The sequence below is a fragment of the Ambystoma mexicanum genome, chromosome 6p, assembly GCF_040938575.1.
Source record: "Ambystoma mexicanum isolate Mex_15411 chromosome 6p, UKY_AmexF1_1, whole genome shotgun sequence".
NCBI classification, from domain to species: Eukaryota; Metazoa; Chordata; class Amphibia; order Caudata; family Ambystomatidae; genus Ambystoma; species Ambystoma mexicanum.
In genome coordinates, this window is record NC_090935.1 from 1,191,448,732 (window position 1) to 1,191,469,039 (window position 20,308).

Consider the following 20,308-nt stretch of genomic DNA (forward strand, 5'->3'; position numbering starts at 1 on the left):
TTGAGTGGTCTGAATAGAGGACAGATGAAGATTGTACAACAAAAAAGACTGGATTGCACAGATACATGGGAAACACCAGGATTGCCAGGATTCTGGGAGAGACCTTAGCTATTGGTATATGGACAAGTAGCCACCAGCACAGGATGGGAAGAAGGAATGTTAGGATGCAGTGCACACTTGACAGCACCAGTAAAGATAGTGCAAGTAGTAAATGATGGATGCCTTAAGGAATGGGCCAAGTATTAGAAGTAACTAACATGGATTGAAGATGAAGCAGGACCTGTATCCATATTGCCAATGAAGAATGCAACACTCTGTTTCAGAAACAGTGGTCAAACCAAAGTGGGAGAAAATAAAGTATGCACACAAATAATTGCTGTGTCAGGAATGAAAGGAGGAACTGCTGCACTATGCGCTTGTGGATCCAAATCTTATATGAAGCAACCTATACATTGTGGAGGAATATGTTTTATGGTGGTGATACATGTTCCTTTGTTGGTGATCCCTCAAAGTGATCTCCACATTGCTGACTTTTTGAAAATGGATGCACATCAAAGAAAGAAGAGGTTGCTCAACCCCACCCGACAGAAGAGAGAGATCTATTTTTCAGCAAAATCAACAGAAGGTTATTATAACATTATTATAACATTCGAGATGAGCATAAATTGTTCAGCCGAAAAGCAGTAATATTCACAGCCCCATTCATGCCAGGAATTCAAGCTGCAGCAAACGCCAAGTGGTTACAAATCACACAGTGGGAACTACTACAAACAATTAACACAACAATAAAAGGATGTTATGCAATTAAAGAAGAATTGAGGGACATAATTACAGCAATGGAAGGAGGTGTGTGTGCAAAGATTGGGCCTTCTTGCTGTGCATACCAACCTAACCATGATGGGGAAAATGGAACCCTGACAGAAGCTATAACTCTGTTGTCAACCCTGCGTAGGAAAATGGTGGAAGTAGATGAGAGCGAAGATGAAGATTGGTTTTCTTATCTGTTCTCGTGGGTTCCAACCTGGCACTGGCGAATGCCTTCAAAATATTGGGAGCAATACTAGTGTTTGTGTTGCTGGGATTCTGTCTTATAAGAATAACCATAGGGCAATGTAAGAAGACAGCTAAGAAAGCTATTGGGATGAAGATAATGATTGATGTAAATGCTGTGGCTGACAAGCAGACACAGACTGAAAATACCACTTGTGAGCACCTGAAAGGAAGCCCTATGGCACCTCTAGGAACAAGGTGTCGTTATCCCAACGACCATAAGAATTACGTGGGTCGGTGGGTGTACTGTACACCAACTGGGGCATGCTGCTACATGACATGGAGTGTGGATATACATATAAAGAATGCAGGTGACCTGGGGGAGAGGGGTGACAATGATATGGATTCTGAAGAATCCACAGTGTGCAGAGAATGTGAAGAAAATTGAGGATGTGGTCAAGGACTCGACCAGAGGGGCGAATGTAGAGGGGCAGATGTTCACATCATTTATAGAGCCCACACCCTCACCTCTGTCAAATTTGAAGAACAGCAAAAGAACGCTGTTCATGACACCTGGTATCATCCCAATACCACATTGAAGGTATGAAAGACGTTATGCACTCAGACAACTATACCAAATGTACACTTGAACTGATGCAGCAGATATGAGCCTGCAGACACCGCTGGATATAGAAGAACTATAAATGAAGTCGGACAGATGTAAAGTGATGTCACTAAAGAGAGAAGATAGGTGGACGCACTGAACCGTATATATGGATATCTAAAGAATTAAGATGTAATTGATGCAACGAAGTAAACATATATTCGAATAAGAAGAAAAACATATTTACTTAGAAGATAAGTGATAAGAGATGTAACTGATGTATATACACAGAAACAGCAGATAGACAAGACAGTGTAGAAGCTTGGTAAAGTAGGAAATAGAATGTGAGTAAAGCAGCCATGTTGAGAAAATGAACATCTGCATCGTATAATAGTAAGCGAGAAGCCGCGAGAAGGGAAACCAAGGCTGCGGTGCTGACAGGCACTAAAATACAGATTTGTGCAAGAACAAAGGATATTTGGTTAGCTCAGAATCAAGGATGCTACAACAAGAGGCAACTGCAAGGCTTGAAAGGAGTCAAAGAGGCTAAGCCATGTACATAAGGCACATTTCTCTTAGATTAAGTAAAGGAGTGAATAGTTGTGAGTGGCAAGTATTGTACAATCAAAGATGCAGAAAGCATATGCAGGATGGAGCAACCAAGTCTCCAGAGGCCAAGAGGAGTAATAGCACCCAGTATAATTAAATCAAATAGCACTAAATAAAAAGACAGGGTAGGAAAAATCATGGTCTCCTCACACTTGGTACATGACCAGAAGACAACACCTAATTCATAAAGCTGCAGGAAAAGATAGCAATGTACCTTCACTCCCTTTAAAGTTCTGAGGAAGAGAACAGTCAGCAAGGACAACTATAAAGAACAAGCCTTGTTTTAGGGCCTAACTGATGAGAGATGGTATGCTAATTAGCTAAGAAAGACAGTTGTCGGACATTCCCTTGCACTTGGATTTCGCTGTTTACGTGCTGCTAACAAGCCGAATGTCCAAGGTTAGAAGAGAGTGCCAACCAATAATGAGGGCCTGTGTAATAGTAGACCATGCATTGTTGCACGGGCCTATCTGCTGCTGTTAATATGTAATTTTCTGTATTTTACGTAGTTAGAGCTAGTCCAAGGCGTGCCTACCACATAAGGGGCATCTAATGGTGATGCACTCATATAAACTATATGTACACGTTTCCCTTAACCAATTCCTCCACCCGGGACATTTTTTAATGTTAGCCACGTAGGATGATGTCATAGCTGACGAATGTCAAGGTATAAAAATGTTTGCGTAACTGAAATGCATTGAGAGAATGTGAACTACAATCTGTTTGTTTGCCAGGTTTGCCTACTTTATTGAACTGAGAATAAGTAGTATTTTGCCATATTCTTTGAGTATGTCTGGTTATTTGGGCCTGACATCATTTATTTTGGTAATCCCATTTGGCACTTGGAATGCTCCAGGTGCTATTGAACACTGGAGTGTGATGGGTAGGTGAGACATCCTTTGGCTCTTTAATGATGACCTACGCACTGGCACAGTGGTATGCAAAATGTGGATGGGTATATAACGTTTGGAAGTTGATAGTCTTTTTAATAGGATACTCTTGTCTGTAAAGCCAAAGGACATGTGAGTTGTTTGTGCATCCACAATGTTGAGGAGTCCGGACAGGGGTCATGGAGATGAGTGGGGGAAGGGGGAATTAGTTGTGATTTATAACAATGCTTGGTGTGTTGCCACTGTTTTGTCATGAAATATTTGTGGTTTTAAAAAATGGAAAAAAAATACATAAGGTACTAGCTTATGCTGGTAGAATAGGGGCTGAAATACTTTGTTTGCAAGAAACCCACCTCACCGACTCCAGGCTGGATGTGATAGCTCCTTCTTGGGCCATGCATATATACTTTAATTCTATTCCTCTTATTCTACAGGGGTATCAATATTCATACAAAATCCCTTCTTTTTTTGCTTCTATTTTCCATAAGTGGTGCATATTGGGTTAGCATATTGGAGGAGCATTAAGTCATATTTTAAATCTCTATGGCCCTAATCTGTATATGTACTTCTTTTTCCATTACTTTGTCGGTATTGTGAATAAGTATTCTGACTCAGTAATTTTGTGGCTAGGTGATTGTAATCTGGTTCAGAGTCTGGATAAGTATTGCTCATACAGCACAGCTCGCACCAGGTAAGCTGAGGGAGTTTGCCAGATTGTTCTGTTCCTTGAAATCATTGATATATGGGGATTCCATAGCCACATTGTTAAAGAATGTCCCCATTATTCATGTGTTATTTACTCGCCTGCCTGAATAGACTATGCCCTGATATCATGGACTGGATTGTTGTATATCAAAGAATGTAAAAATAATGGCTTGTGTATTATCATAATCTAGTACAATTAAATGTGTATTGGCTTCCCGCTGTGGCTAGGTAATCAATGTCTAGGAAGCGCTTTAAAAAGAATTCACTTTTGGATCTAGTTTTCAAGGAAGATATTGAGGCAATATGCCTGAGGCGGCGGCCCAACCCTGTAGGTAACGGCCGCCGCACAAGTTACCGAAAGGGTTGGCCCGCCGCCGAGGGGCATATTGCCATTAGCACCTGGCTAGTTTTCTACACAGGTGCTAAAGTATTTTTCGTTTTTTTGAATAGTTAAAAAAAAGAAACTTACCTTTGTTGCGGATCAGACAGTCCGTTTTAATTTCATTGTTGAAGACTGCAACGTCAGTGTCGCGCAGGAAAGGTATGTTTCTTTTTTTTAGGTGAAAAATCAAGTGTTACTCCTAGTCCATAGTCTCCTTTCCTCCATCCTGTGTGGACGTCCATCGCAAAGGACGGGAGAAGAACCTCTTTTCCACCAGAAAAAGACATTTCCCCTTTAAATGTACTAGTGTACGGGGCCGTGGCATAGGGAGTCTCCCATAATCCCGGCCACCGGTGCCACACCTCAGTCCCCTTTGACAAGTCGGCTGTATTATATTTTAACAACCCTACTGGTCTTATTATTGTGGGATGGATGGTGGGACATATGGAGGAAAGGGGACTATGGATTAGGAGTACGTTAGTCACTGCGGTGAGTAACACTTAATTACTCCTACGTCCGTCCCCTTTCCTCCATCCTGTATGGGCGATTACAACTGACACAACACCCTGGGGAGGATAGCCTGACCGTTTAGGTAAATAGATCACACAGCACAGCTTGACCAAATGCTGCATCAGCCTTGGCACTGGTATCCAAAACGAAGTGCTTGCAAAAGGCCGAAGATGTGGCCCATGTCGCGCCCTGATGATCACCTGCCAGGGAATGTGGCGCTGGAAAGCGACTGCGGTCTCCTTAGCTCTCATTGCATGTACGTGCATGCCCTGCTGCGGATCCTTACGTTGCATCTTGTATGCTTCCTGGATAGCTGCTGTCATCTGGATGCCATGGAGGCCTGCTGCCCAGGCCTAGAGCCTCCGAATGTTACAAAGAGTGCATCCATTTTGCAGATGCCCTTTGTTCTGTCTAGATCGAATTCCAACTGCCTCCTGACATCCAGGCAGAGGAACGTTTTCTCTGCACCTTCCTCGGGGTCCAGGAAGAATGTGAGGAGCACAATCTCCTCGTTGATATGGAAGGATGAAACCACCTTCAGAAGGAATTTGGGGTGTGTGCGGAGCATGACCTTGTCCTTGTGGAATCTAGGTTATCGCTCTGAGGCCACTCAGCCTTGAATCTTGCTTACTCTGCGAGCTGATGTAAGCCCAACCAGCAGGGCTGTCTTTATGTGACCAATTTAATGTCTGCCGTGGCCATGGGTTCAAATGGTTTATGTGCTGTAGCACTTAGGAGGTCGTGTTGTCTGGATGCACACCGACCGGCCCTTGGTGGTCGGTGGAAAAGACCTGAGTGCCAACTGTATCGCCATAAACTCCAGCCAGTTGATGCGATTCTGCCTGCCGGTCGCAGTCCACAGGCCATGAACGGAGTGGGCTCCCAGGGTGGCTCCCCACCCATGGAGTGAGGAATCTGTGGTAATTATGTACTCAGTGGGGTTGGCCAGAAGGGTCTGCCCACCATAATGTTCTGTTCCTGTTCCCACCATCTTAGGTTGTGGTCCAGGTGTTGCGGGATGGAGATTGGGGCACACTGATGCCCCGATTCCTCATCCCAAGAATCCACGAAATGCAACTAGAGCCTTCTCGTGATATGATATGTTATGATATGGCATTTATAACGGGCCTATACATAAGTGTTTCATGCAAAGGCTGGTGTACGGGACCACCAGGAGACATGCCGCCAGTATGCCAGAAGGTGTTGATATCACCAGGCTGTGGTGATTGACCTGCTGAGGAAATGGTATACTGCCAATCGAATCACTGTAACCTTGTCCCCCGTGGGGAAAACCCTCTGATGCTGTGTGTCCCACACTAGGCCAAGAAACACTAGCGTCTGTGTAGGATTGAGCTGAGACTTCCGGTAGTTGATCGAGAAGCCCAGGTCGAATAGGGTAGAGATGAGCCGGTCCGCTGAGTCCCGAACCTGCTCCGGAGAAGTACCCCTGACTAGCCAGTCATCGAGGTACGGGTAGACATGTCGGCCGACTGACCTGATGTCATGATCTCTGCTTCCAAAAGGTCAGGGTTTTCCCAACTCCCTTGGAAGCAGATCCATAACCCAGGTTCCGAGAGCCAAGCAGTCCCAATTGGGACCTTTTGGACCCAGTCCTGGTGCCAGTGGCACCAGGCTCATAAATATGCCCAGTCCCAGCGCTGGAAGCGCCGGGCTCATAATGCTTGGGTGGACTTACCTTCAGCAGACCATGCTGCTTACTTGCCTGCCAGTTGAGCCTCTGATCCTCTTCTGTTTGGAACTACTTTTCCTGTTGGGTGGGGCTGGAGCCACTCCCTAGATTCAGAACACTGGAACTCTTCTGGAAGGCAGGAACTCTTTTCCTACCAGGAACTCTTTTCTTACTTAGGCGTGGCTGTGGAAGGAGACACCTAAGCACTACAGGAGGCTATTTAAACCACACCCGGTGGATGAATCTTGCTTTGCGTTATTCTGCAACCTCTGCAGCAGAACGCTCATCGTGTCTTCTGCATCCGGTCCTGGGCCTAAGGAAAAAGGCTTACCATCCTGAATCCAGTCTTCAGCAACACCTATAAAGACAAGAAAGAACAGGTTAGCATTCCGGCATCTGAAAGGCAAAGGCTTACCATCCTGAATCCAGTCTTCAGCAACACCTATAAAGACAAGAAAGAACAGGTTAGCATTCCGGCATCTGAAAGGCAAAGGCTTACCAACTCTTTGCACGCTCCGGAGGCCTTCGGCGCTGCATCCCGCATCTGAAAGACAAAACAAGGTGCGTTTAAAGACATTGGGGAACTTTAATACTCACGTGCCATTACTCCTTTCCACATCTAATCCAGTGGGTATTCCGGCACCCTGCAGCCGCTCCGAACTCGTACCTGCAAAATAAAAAGACAGTTAGAGCGCATAGTGAAGCAGGCAACAAGCGCTTACTTACGTGCTTCCAGGCGCTTCTATTTATCACACGGGCTCCATCTTCAACTCACTTCAGCCCGTCATCCGCCATCGCCGGAACCCTGCAAAACAAGAGACATCATTACTAAAGACTTTAAAGACATTTGAATGACTCGAAACTTACCGTTCGTGCAGTAAACGACGGACAGCAGTCCTCTGAAGTCAAGAGGCCTGCGCTACCTATCCAGTGAAGAAACTGGTTACAGCACCCTGCCCCGAGGCAGATGGAGAGCTCGGCATTCACTTACCTAAGGTGAGAGCGTTAACCTTTGGGGGTCTACAGGAGAGGAGAAGAGGAAAGAGATAGGGACACCCCAATAACCCCAGTTCATTAACCCCATATTTTCTATCTGCAGACATCTTACTCTACACGTCAGGCATACAGTGCACAGAGGTCCAGCCCAAAGAGCCAACCGGGTGCTACACATCACCTTTGAAGATACGGTAGTCGCCCAGTCAAGACCGGCGCCTCTGCGAGAATCAGGTGAGCGTTACACCTGAGGAGAGCTACCACCACATTTATGATCCTTGTGAAGACTCTCTGAGCTGAGTTTAGCCCAAAAGGCAGAACCTTGTACTGAAAATGCAGGCCCATGACCCGGAACCTGAGGAAGGCTCGTTGAGGCTGCACAATAGGAAGGTACGCGTCCTTCGCGTCCAGGGATCACATCTAGAGTCCCCCACACAGTGGCTCAGCAATGAGTGCTGGCGTCACCATCTTGAACTTCTGCAAGGGTAGGTAAAGGTTATGGGGAGATAGATCCAACACCACACGCAGGCCCGCCTGGTTCTTCTTCTTGATAGCGAAGATGTGGCGGTAAAAGCCCTGCCACTGCTGGAAGGGGGGGACTTGCTCCAACGCTTCGCTCTCTACAAGAGAGCAAATCTCCACTAGCAGGGATAGTGTACCGTTTTCTATGAGAGGAGGGGAAAACGGAGGGGGAGAAGGAACAGGTAACTGGAAGCCCCAGGACACCACTGAGATGACCCAGGCATCCGCAAACTCTGCCCGCCAACTGGGGTGCTGTGGACCTGATACACAAAGTCATGTTTCTTCTGGTCTGAGGCAGAGGAAGAGGAGGGGGACTGGAAGAACCCCTTGTGAGATGCGTTATGGTATTTTCTCTGGGGCTGACTAGGAGACCTGTCCGGCTTTCTGGCCTTGCGGTCCTGGAACCCCCGGAAGCTGCCAAATGAACACCCCTAGTGTGAGCGGGACAGTGCCTTATAGAACGGTTTAGACGCCGGTTTTGCGAGGATGGCCAGAGGCTTTCGCCGTCTGGAAGCTGCTCTTCTTCTTATCAAGCTCTTCATCAGAGGAGGAGTGGAAGAGATCGCCCCTCTCAAACGTAAGGTCCAAGATTCTATCCTGCACATCCGTTTTGAAGCTGGTAGCCTTAAGCTAGGCCGTCCTCCTCAAATCTGTTGCCAGACAGATTGCCCTGTTGGCCATGTCAATGTCACCCATGGATGCCTACATTATGTCCTGTGCCATGAGTTTGGCCTCAGTTAGGTCCGCTTTGAAAGAGGCCTGCTTGTCCTTAGATGTGTCAGGCAGGAAATCTGTGATCTCCCTCCACAGGTGTTGATTCGCTGCAGCGAGGATAGCGGCTGTGTTTGCCTGCCTGCGGTGCAGCCTGGCATTTGAATAGACCTTCTGTCATGATTCCTGCCCCTCATGTCCCCAGCCCTCCAAGATGTCAGGCTGGAGCCAGGCCACGATCACCTACATGGCCCTCAAGGGCCTCTCCATCCCTCCAAAGACCCACTTGCAGTCAGACTTGGCGCTTGTGGCACCAGACTCACTCACTCCCATAGGATAACATTGGGGATTGGACTTGTAGTGCATTGATGGGGACAAGATGGATGCCCCCACATATTTCGGTTCCCAGAACTGCATATGCAGTCTAGTCTTTTGCGTGTGGTTCAGCTCAGACACACCTGGGACACCCAGAGACTATTTAAGCAACGCCCAGGCTGAGAAACATGCTTTGTGTTTTCTGCACCTGCAGCGTGACACTCACTGTGTTTGGATCGGTCTCCAGTAGGCCTGCATCTTTCTTCTGCGCTCAGCTCCTGCAAGAACAAGAACACTGTTAGGAACAGCCTTACCTTGCGGTGCTTCTGCCCATCTTTCATCGCTTCTTCTGTTCTGCGGGCATTTTTGGCGGTGTCATTCCCATCCCGGCATGCCGCTTCATAAGGAAAAGGTAAAAGAACAGAATAAAGGCATTAGTAAGCATTCAGCAAATCTTCGCTTATTTTTATGGTTTTCTGTACCACAGAGACTCATTTAAGTCTACAGTTGTGTGATAGCCTCATGCCCAAGTGAACATTTTGATGAACTTGCCAAGTAACTAGATGATTTCAAATTATACACAAGAAAGAATCTTACATAGTTTCTGCCCTCCAGAGACCTGGCCAAGGCAACCAGCAAAGTTCATCTGCTGAAGTTACACGGTTGGCCCAGGAAGCATCAGCTCACATTCTAAGCTTTTTTATGAATCAAAGGGCTCCTCACTGAATACTCTTCTAGTTAACCTCATAGTGCATTCATTCATCTATATCTGTGACCAGAACTTACTGAACACTCTTAAGCTCCAAAAACTGGACCTTCAGGGAACCAATTGGGCAACCCGTTCAATGCCTATGGGCACTCATAGAACCTACTTTGGATGGTGCCTTCTCCTCCATTAAGCTTTATCTGAAAGTTTCTTTACTATGGGCTCTCGCAAGTTCTATATATATTTTTGAAACTCATCAAACATTACATGTGACCAGCATCCCCACTGAGGAATTGCAGGCTCCATAAACAATGCATACACACACCTAATAGAGGAAAGTCTCTGAGTGTGGCTGGCATTATGATTGAGCCTCTACAGTGATCTCTCAAAGCCACACCTTGTGTCTTCTTAAGTGGCTTTGACATTCCATTAAGGAGCAGAAATGAGAATAGGCTGTTCCCACAGACTATTGCCACATTGCAGACAGCCAAGGAACACATGGCTAAGACTATTGATTGCACAACAGAATTCATAGTAAAAAATGCCAGTAAATCGGAGCAGTATTTTTGAGTCTGGATAGTAGTTTGCACAGGAGGGGATGGGAGCACTAAATGGGAATCAATTATCTTGCCCACTTTTAAGTGGAAAGCAGCTTTATGTGTTGGAGATGTAATAGATGCATTGGCAATAATGTGTCCTTTAAGACCTTGTCACTGAAAAAGTATATGCAGAAGCTACGTGGATGGATGCTGATCCAACCTGCCACTCACATGCGTGTAAGTATCCAGTGCATATGTGAGTGTCAGGCACGGACAAGACAAACACTTCTGCTGCTCAAGAAACCAACACTGGACCTTGATGACCTCTGCAACTATTGCACCAGCACCCATCCTCGGTATAATTCTTAAGAAAGCAGTAGTCATACAAGTCCTCCAACACATTACCACCAACAACCTCCTTCAGTCCTACCAATCTAGCTTCAGAGCAAGATGGAGCACAGAAGCGGCTAACATCAAAGGGATTGATGATGCTCTTAACATCCACGACGATGATCATCCTTGCCTCTGGACTCCTCAACCTCTCACCAACATTTTACATTGCCACAGGAAGGTCCGGGAGACTGTCCTCAGTTCATTAAAGTCCTACCTCGAATACCGCCACCAATTCATGCAAATGGATTCCTTCAGATCACCAATTCTACCATCACCTCAGGAGATCTGAAAGGATGCATCCTCTCCCCCTTGCTTTTCAACATTTACATGGAAACATTCTGAATCCTCCTGGCTCCAAACAACATCCACATCCAACAACATGCAGATGACATACAGCTCTACCTCAAGATCTCCTCCATCAAAGACATCCACAGGCCTGCCTCACATTGATCCAGTCCTGGATGTCCAATGCTTACCCTCCAAAACCAGGATTCGTACTGCTGACCAACAGCACCACAGACCCTATCATCCACACCTGTCTCTCCGATATGAGCCTTGAAGGTTTCACCTTTCAGCTTACCACCTGTGCCTATTCCTTTGGGTTCTACATCGACAGACACCTCTCCTTCAAGGTACACATATTAAGGTAGAAACAAACAGCTTGGCACCCACTTTCCCTCCTGTGGAAAATCCAGCCCTTCATCTCACCTGGATGGTGGTAATGCCCTACTTGAAGGCCTTTTTGCGACCACTCTGGCACGCTTAAGATACACGTTGCAGCATAACTTAAAAGAACCCGCAAATTCAATCACATCCCTCAACTCTCATCGAACTGCACTGGCGCCCACTGCAAGAATGTAGCACCTTCAAATCCTGCTGCATCATTGCATCATCTACAAAGCCATTAACCTCAAGTCTGCAAGGTATCTTGCTGAGAAGCTCAGCATCTCCAGAGGCCTACGACACACCAGAATTCAGGACGTGTGCTGACTCGAACTCCACCGGGGCAGGAAGAAAGGACCCAGAAGACAGGCATTCTCTCTGCACCTCCATACTCTGGAACTCCCTCTCCCTCAACATCACACTCAGCCCCTCATTTCTGTTCTTCAAGGAAATTCTCTTCCTCTTCACCTAGGTCCCCACACCTTCCACTCCCCACCTAACCTCAGACTTTAGCTATCTGCTCCCCCGTTTCCTCCTTGTATAATTGTCTAGCCTCACTCTTCGTTGTTGTTAGATCCCCACTCTCTTGCATCGTTCCCTTGTGTTCTACTTCCCTCGCCGTTTACTTCCCCTATGACTTCCTCGCCAAGTTAAGTCGGAAGAATAAGAATAAAAGGGGCTTCTAACGGCCCTTTGTGCCCATGGGCTCCAAATGTATGCAAATCCCCTTTATGGATAAAGAGATTTCGGTGTGTATGGATGTAGGCACAGGAATGCGAGGGACAGTCTATTGCTACATCATTCTGTGAATTGGGCCCTGTGCGTTTTACCAGTAATACCATAAACGCACACTCAAATGTATTGCAAATCAAAACAATAGCATATGTAAATCCTCCAAGAAATACAGTGACTGATAATAGTAGAAATGCAACTAATGATGAACCATCTCAAATGAGTATGTCAATTCCTATCATATTCTAATTTGCTGAAGCCTCTCCTTTTTCAGAGCTGCTCATTTTTCACAGGTAGGGTGGTGGATTTGGAAAGAAGAAAAGGGAATTGAAAATGTCCCTAAGTCATCATCACAGTCCATTTAAAAAGGTGCCTAAGTCACCATCAGCGTCCATAACAACAACAAAGGCATTTCTTCCTATTCAAGTCACTACTAATTTAATTACAGCCAATACATGTTGCTAAATTGAGCAAAGTGCTTCCAGATCATTGTCATTGCTGCATGAACATGCTGTCAAGAATTGCTTTTCACTAAATTGAAATTAACTCACTTCTGTGCTACTAGATTCATTTTAAATGTGCCTAAAAATCTAAAATGTGAAAAATATTTAATTAGCAGTACATATTTGCGATACCTTAGCGTGGTATGTGTGATCTCCATCTTGAAAGTTGATTGTTCCAAACGCATCAGTAGGGCTTGTCCTTGTGTGTTTGTGCACTAACCATTCTTCATCCTCTCTTGCCTGTGCACATGTGTAGACTGGCCAACTGTTATCTAACTCAGGGTGATCCCCAATGAGACGCCCACAGCAACATCTAAAATAAGAACAGTCCTATCAATGTCAGTAGCTTGAAAAAAAATTAAACATACATATATTCTCTTCACCAAAAGCACAAAGTATCTTATTTCCTGGACATCATCATTCTCACGAGGGAGAGCGTCCCATGTCCCAAAAATATTGTAAGTCAGTACTGCAGCCCAATTTACTCCTCAGCATAAGGGCATGCTTAAAGAAAATCATTTGTCATAACTTTTCAATAGTTTGTGTGGGGCATAGCAACAGCGGTACACATTTCCCATGCACCCCTTGTACATCACTGCTCCCATAAGTTCCAACATTAGAATGAGTGAAGAGGTGAACTCTAGTTCAGAAAGGCTCACAGTGTTCAAATGTACATGCATTGAAAGGAATTCATTTTCAGGAGAAAGTAAATTGGAAGACAATGCAAAAATGTTAAGTTCTGCTACAAATGACCTGCCCATCTTAAAATGTCCAACTTTGTTGGGTAAGTCAAATCAATATTTCTTGACTGCATTCTTTACCAGGATGATTGGATAGTTGAAGGAAGGAATTGTAAATGAAGCAGCTACATGGGGGAGGGAAGGGCATGGCTAGCAGCCACCAAGATGACTGTGGAGTCAATTCCTCCTCATACAGAGCCGAGGTTGAAACCCAAGAAAAATGAATATCCCTATGGAAATGTGCTCTCTCACACATAGGTGATACCACATATGGCAGCAGATCCAGCGTTGGGCAACACCTACTGCAACCGAAGATGCAGACAAACTGATAAGGGGTCTGGTGGAGAGCTGACAGTGATGAGCCGCTGGACTCATCAGCATGCACTGTTCGGAGTGAGCGGTGGGAGCTACACGTGTCGGGTAAGAAGAGGAGGGAGTGCGTTAGGTCTGAATTAAAGATTCTCTTGCTGAGACAGATCAGTCTGCAGAGTACACTGTTTCACACCACAAAGCTCTGAGCAACTCGAGGGCTCCATAAAAGCAATAGAAAGAGGACTAAATGGTGATGGCCATATTGGAAGGTCTAGGTTTTCAATAAACAAAACAGTAAACCACCTGGAAAGGACACAGCTTCTTCTTCTACAGTCTATGCAACACATGCCCACTGTTGGAATATATTATATTGGCCTGCTTGCTCAATAACTCTACTCTCAATCAATGCCCCAAAGATATTTATTACATGGTACCATTATCCTATTCCAGCATCGAGAACTGTATGTAGTCCCTAGCTAATGCATTTTGGTGCCACTATAAAATGATAGAACCACGTTATGAAAATAAATAAAACAGATGATGGAGAGGGCGCTGTGGGTGCCAGGGGAAATTCTTAAACTCCTGACGGGCAAATGGTCTTAGTACAACTCCTGAAACAAATGGAAACACAACAAGTACCAGTGAACCCTATAGACAACTGCACCATTACCACTCATTCTGACTTGCAGACTCTGAGAGACAACCTGAAATCTCATAGTGGGTGAATACTAGAGATTGAAAGCAAGCTTGAAACTGCGGAAGATAGAATTTAAATTCTGGAACACATACAGCACACAGTCTTAGAACAAGCAACAGCTCTAACTGACCTGTAAGACCACAAAAGAATGGACAATATTTGCCTTTTTTGCTGTTCCTGAAAAATAGAACAGAACCAGTAACATTCATGGAACATTTGCTGTGATCTTACTACACGTAACCTTCAAACAATCATTGGAAATAAAAAGAGTTCATATTATATGATTGAAAAACCCAGCCAAGCCAGACCCAGAGTTTTCATCAAATGTTTGCTTCAGCATAAACACGCATGAAACCTTTTACAGCATGCTAAGAAACACAATCTCGTCTTTATGAAGGCCACACAATCTACAGACTTTTCTTAGGTCACAATGGATAAAAGGAAGACATTCCAGGAGCTTAGCCTGATGCTTAAGAAATGGGATTGGAAATACAGACTATTGCAACCAGTGAATATGATCGTGGCCAAAGATGGGAAAACCGTGGAATATTCAGAATCGGACGACCTTCAATGTTTCTTGAAAAGGCATTAACAAGAAGCCATGGATATGTCGAGCCCTCCTAAAGAATCCCAGCATCAAGGTGATGTGCAACTTTTTGAAACAATGTGGACTATGGGGAATGATTTAGGTATGAACAACAAAAGAAGGACAGACGCATAACACCAACTCAACTGCCTGACTCAGGAAGAATGTCTAAGAGAAAAATCTAGTTCTCTGCTGAAGTAAAAAAATCTTTGATTGAGTTCTGTATGCGATAAGTAAAAACACCACCTTATGTGCGTCGGCCGTTGTCACTTGTTTTCTTTTAATACATATGATATGATATGATATGGCATTTATAACGTGCCTATACACAAGTGTTTCAACATAGGTTTAGAACATGACTATGGTGGAGGGAACTGGAAAGCCATCCCCGACTGGAGATAATAGCAAGAAGCTATTTGATACACTTTTCTATGTACAGTTAATTGTTTGGTTTATAGATTGCTGTGTTAGAATGACACATAACAATGTTGTTTTCAGCAACTTTATTTTGTAATATTCGTCTTACTCAGGAGTCGCAGGAGGATAGCACAGGGGCAACGTGCTCGCCTTGGAAGCACAGCGACACGGAGCAACACAGTTTCTATCCCGGGGTCCGTGCCTCTGGGTACTAAGCACATTATAAATAACCTATCATATCATATCATAACTAAGACAGCACATGCACAACTGTTTGACCATGTATTTTTGACATCCAAGGCCTACATCACTAGGTTACACACAAAGTAATCTGCGTAGGGTGATTCTCAAACAAACCTTAAGACCAGTAGAAGAACAAACAAGGCTTGTGTTTGCAGACAGGACTTCTCATTAAATGTCAATGTCGTCACGCACCTCATCAAAAGAAAAAAGAGGTTACAATATTTAAAGTCCAAAAGGCCAGACATAGCATTTAGCAACAGAGACTCACCTTATGGAGGTGGAAGCCACCAAGTTACAAATGGATAGGGTGGGTCAGGGGCTATAAAGCTGTACAGAAGAGGGTACAGGGAGTAAATGTGGTGTTGATATCATCTTTAGAAAATCGTTGCTCTATACAATTCTCAAAACATGGCGAGCATTGCTGGGAGAACTGTGTTGGCTGAAGTATGAACTGGAAAGACTGTGTTCACAGTTGGCTCTCTTTATGGGCCAAATACCTCTAAAGAAAACGTTATTTCAGATCTAAATAGACTCTTTCTGGGCACAGGTAGTACGTATATACAACATTGGAAGGCGATTGGGATATGGCGAGTGGCCGTATACTCGTTCGTTTGGGGAAAACAGACCTCTAAACCAATCATGAAAGAGAAATATTTAAAGATATACTTTAAGATCGTTCGTTATTAGAACCATGGTGCATTCAACGCCCGATAGACAGAGAGTTTGGTTATATGGGTATCTGGGACCTGGCGATAACTCTATCCAGCCCCTTTTGGAATTTAGTCTCTGCCGGAATCTGTTGGACATTTAGGTGGGCTAAAAGATCTTTTAAGGTTGCAATTTCACTATTTTCCCTCGGACCTTCTCCCTCAATGAAAGAAATGCTTTGTTAAAACTGAACTGTTTCAAGTCTGATTGGTTGATCGAGGATGAAAAATACCTTTTCTTTGACCTCTGGAGCAGGTTCTATTTCCATGGATTCACTTATTTCTAATAAATAAATAGGATCTGATAATTCTAACTATTTTGCTTGGGTTTGCGCGGGCCTAGGATTGATGCTTGTAGGGATGCTTGTAGTTAGATGTATTTCTGCTTTCACCACCAAACTTAATCTACTGTGTGGTTTTATATCTAACACCTTGAAGGTATCTAACAGGGGCCAACCATGGAAAAAACGTTCTTTGTCATGTATAGAAAAAGCACATTTTGATAAGATCTTTTGCTTAATGTGTAGAATAGTGTTGTGAGGATTCATGTCAAGTATGACATTTTCTTCATCTAATTGCTGGATGATAAGCTGCATTAGAGAGTTAAGATGTTGTCAGTAGGTTCCCGGATTGTGCCAACCAGTTCAACATCACACTGCTGACACCATACATGAGGCGAACACAAAGTCGTAGTGTTTTCAACATAAGACATCTTTATTAAAAGGAAAGGATTGGATAAAGTCCTATCTGTCCCTATCCTAAAAAGAGTTTCCCTACCAAGGAAACTAAAATTAAAGATCAGTGGGTGTCTTGTTGTCAAAACTATATACACTGCCTTTGTGTCCAAAATATGAATCTGTCCCTCACACTAAATTGTACAAACAAGAGTGTAAGGAAAGTGTCTCTGATGTAAGTTTGGCAAAAAGTGTTGCAGAAAGAAAATAGATAACTTTAACAAAAAAATCCTTGGATCCATGGGGGTAGGGGTTCCTTTCCCCTGGATGTCTCAGGTAGGGTATCAAAGGTGTTCCTTTCAAATAATGGTTCCTTAAAGATGGCAAAGTGTCTTTTTCAAACAACCACTTCCTAAGGATGGCCAAAGTGTCTTTTCCAAGCCATTGTTCGTTTAAGGATGTTGAAAGTAGTTGTTTTAAAGATGATTAAAGGGTCTCTTTTACATCAAAAATTCATACGGAGAACCTCATGGTATACTCCCCTGCCAGGAAGCCATTAGTAAGTACATCAGATTCCCTGGTATACTCTCCTGCCAGGTATCTTCCCACAATGTCTGTTCATTTAATCTTAACTGGCGTGGTACTTGGTCCACCAGGATCTCTTTCCCTCTGATTTTAATAGATCCCCTGGTATACTCTCCTGTCAGGATTCTGTTCACAATGTCCGTAACCTCTGAGTAATTTAGATGGATTACCTGGTATACTCCCCTGCCAGGAATCCCTTTCTGGGGCCTGCAGATCCCCTGGTATACTTTCCTGCCAGGTATATTCTTCCCAAAATGCTTACTGCCTGATCTCCTTCTTTCACCAGGGTTCTTTTTAATATTTCCACTGTTTTTCAGTATAATACAGTTGTCTTCCATCACTGTATATACTTTCTTGGCTTAAGGTGCTACCTGTCCCAGCTTTCCCCACATTGGCATTTCATATAAGGAGACTTGTTCAAGTTCAATCTTTTCACTTCCATAGTATTCATCTGCTTTTGGCAAAACTTGCCCCAACTTTCCCCATTTGATATCTCGTATACAGAGATTTGTTCAAGTTTTGTCTTTTAATTGCTTCATTAACATTCATTGGTTTGTGGCAATACTTGCTCCAACCTTCCCAATATTGGCATCTCATAAATGAGGATTTGGACAAATTCTGTCTTTGTTTTCTGCTTACTCGATATTCAGAAAGGGTTCTTAATGTTTCACTTACCGGTCGGATTGCCCTGGGGCCCCCAACATCTCTGGGCAGACTCATCCATGTCTGTCACTGCCTCAGACCCGTGGGCATTGCTGCAATGGAACTTGCTCCTCGGGATGGCATCTTCTGCAGTGCAGACCTCCTCTTAGCTCTTCGGCTGACTCTGCGCTCATCTGCAGTAAGCCTGCTGCTCCAACACTCAACCACGCTGCCGGTAGCTCGTTCGCTGCTGCCGGTTCACCAGCGGTCCTCTTACAGAACTGCAGCTTCCTTGGTGGCCCAGCACTTCCCCGGTGAGCAATGCCCACAAGCGGCAGCTTGGGAACACCTGCTCCCACCAGCACGATCCGTTCCTGCACCTCTGCCTTCTCTTGTGGCTCAGCTTCCTTCTGGCTTAATTTGCCCAGTGCTAAAATGGCATTTCCTTACCTAAATAAAACTAAGGAAAGTCTGAGTCAAAGAGTTCAACTGAAGAATCTGTCTGCGTCCAAAACCTATACTTGCCCTCACAACTAATCTATACAATATGTAGGGATGTCAGCAAACCAAATGAAACAGTGTCCAACACAAAGTTCCGAGCCTCTTACAGCTCGCAGCTTCCTTTCAGCTCCCTTCCCCAAGTATACACGTTTTAGCAAATGTCTCAAGTTACCTCTCTTGAACTGAGAATAATGTAGCTATCACCAGTGCTCGGGGTTTCCTTGCCCAAGTTCCAAGTAACACAAATCCAAATACCAAAGGCATAGTTCCAGCCTCAGGATTCCCTTCTCCAAGACTTAAGTTCTGCAACACCAAAATAGAAATAGTTCCAGCCTCAGGGTTCTCTTCCCCAAGCCACACCACAATTGTCTTTTGTCTCTGTAAAGGTCTTTGCCACTCATGATCCTTCTCTTGATATTGTTGATGGATCAGGTATAAATTTTGATTATATTCAAAAGTAACTTCACAGGGCCTCATTAGGACCCAGGCGGTAAGGGGTTTACGCCGGCGTAAACATAGCCGACCCTTACCGCCTGAGTACGAGTTCCCTTAGCGCCATGGCGGATCTAACACCTGCTTTTAGCAGGCGTTAAAATCCATGGCGCTAAGGGACCTTGTTGTTAATTACGCCACCGTAATTTACGGTGGCGTAATTAACGCCTTCCCCACTCCCATTATGCCCTATGGGGCAAAAATGGGAATGGGGAAGGGTAAATGGGGATTGGGGACTTACCGCCCCGCCAAGGTCGGAATGGGGCGGTAAGTCCGCCAACCACCATGGCGGAGTTGGCAGCTTAGCGCCATGGACCATGGTGCTAATAGCGCTATGGTCCTCTGCCAAGGTCCTAATGAGGGCCACAGTCTTAAAAAGATAATTCTTTGTAATATGCTGTTTTTTACTTCACTTGCGAAGATTTCACTCAGTTCGTTATTCAATAAATGTGGAATTGTACTTGTTAACGTTTTGTTCAGTTTTAAGATTCACTGGACATGCGTTACACTTATAACACACCTTACATTTTTACCCGTGATGTAAATTCGTTATTCAATAGGTGAGGTTGCTCTCAAAACACATTTGTGCTTCAGCCTGCTGTGCAATACTTCCTCAAAAGTGTTAATTAAGCGTGAGCTTCATTCACAACACACTTGTTTTCAGCCCGCAGTATAATACTACTTTTATTCATTTAAAAATGGAAAGTGCAAAGCTCTGAGACTTTCGAGAACGTGTCATCTCTCACACACGAACAGTCTGAAACAATGTATTCCTCTCAGAAAGTTAATATATCTTTATTTTTCTTCAGAATGGAATACCTAGTGCTCGTAGACCTTTGAAAACATGTTACCATTTTTACATGACCACTCTGATACAATGTATTCCTCTCTGGAAGTTCCAACAGGTGCTTACCGGGTTTCTTCTTTGCTAGAAACTCACAGGTTGTGTTTAAGGACCTCCCAATAGCGCGGTTCGCTCAGCCCTTGGATTCCAAATCAGGGTTCAAATTCCTTCCCCGCAGGCACTCCTGTGTCACCTTCTGAACACAGGGGAACGAGCACTTCCAATTCAATGGTCTCTCTGCTGCTGCTGCTTCAGCTCTGCCTCTCCTTCCACCTTCCACTTCACACCTTGAATTGGGCTCCTTTTATAAACCTGCAGCTGTGAATGTTCAATTAGCCCTGCATGACCACAATTAAAGGCACATGACTTGCCCTTACAACTCTCAGCAGGCATCTATCTCATCCTAGTACC

General features: G+C 44.5%; 1 protein-coding gene across 1 annotated transcript in view; it reads right to left on the bottom strand.

The window, feature by feature from the left end:
* TRPM6 (transient receptor potential cation channel subfamily M member 6) overlaps window positions 1-20,308 on the bottom strand; it is a 1,703,532-nt gene that overhangs the window by 1,324,776 nt on the left and 358,448 nt on the right. Inside the window, exon 4 of the mRNA XM_069625828.1 lies at window positions 12,590-12,770. Within this exon, the coding sequence (XP_069481929.1) occupies window positions 12,590-12,770 (181 nt within the window). The remainder of the gene's footprint in view (window positions 1-12,589; window positions 12,771-20,308) is intronic.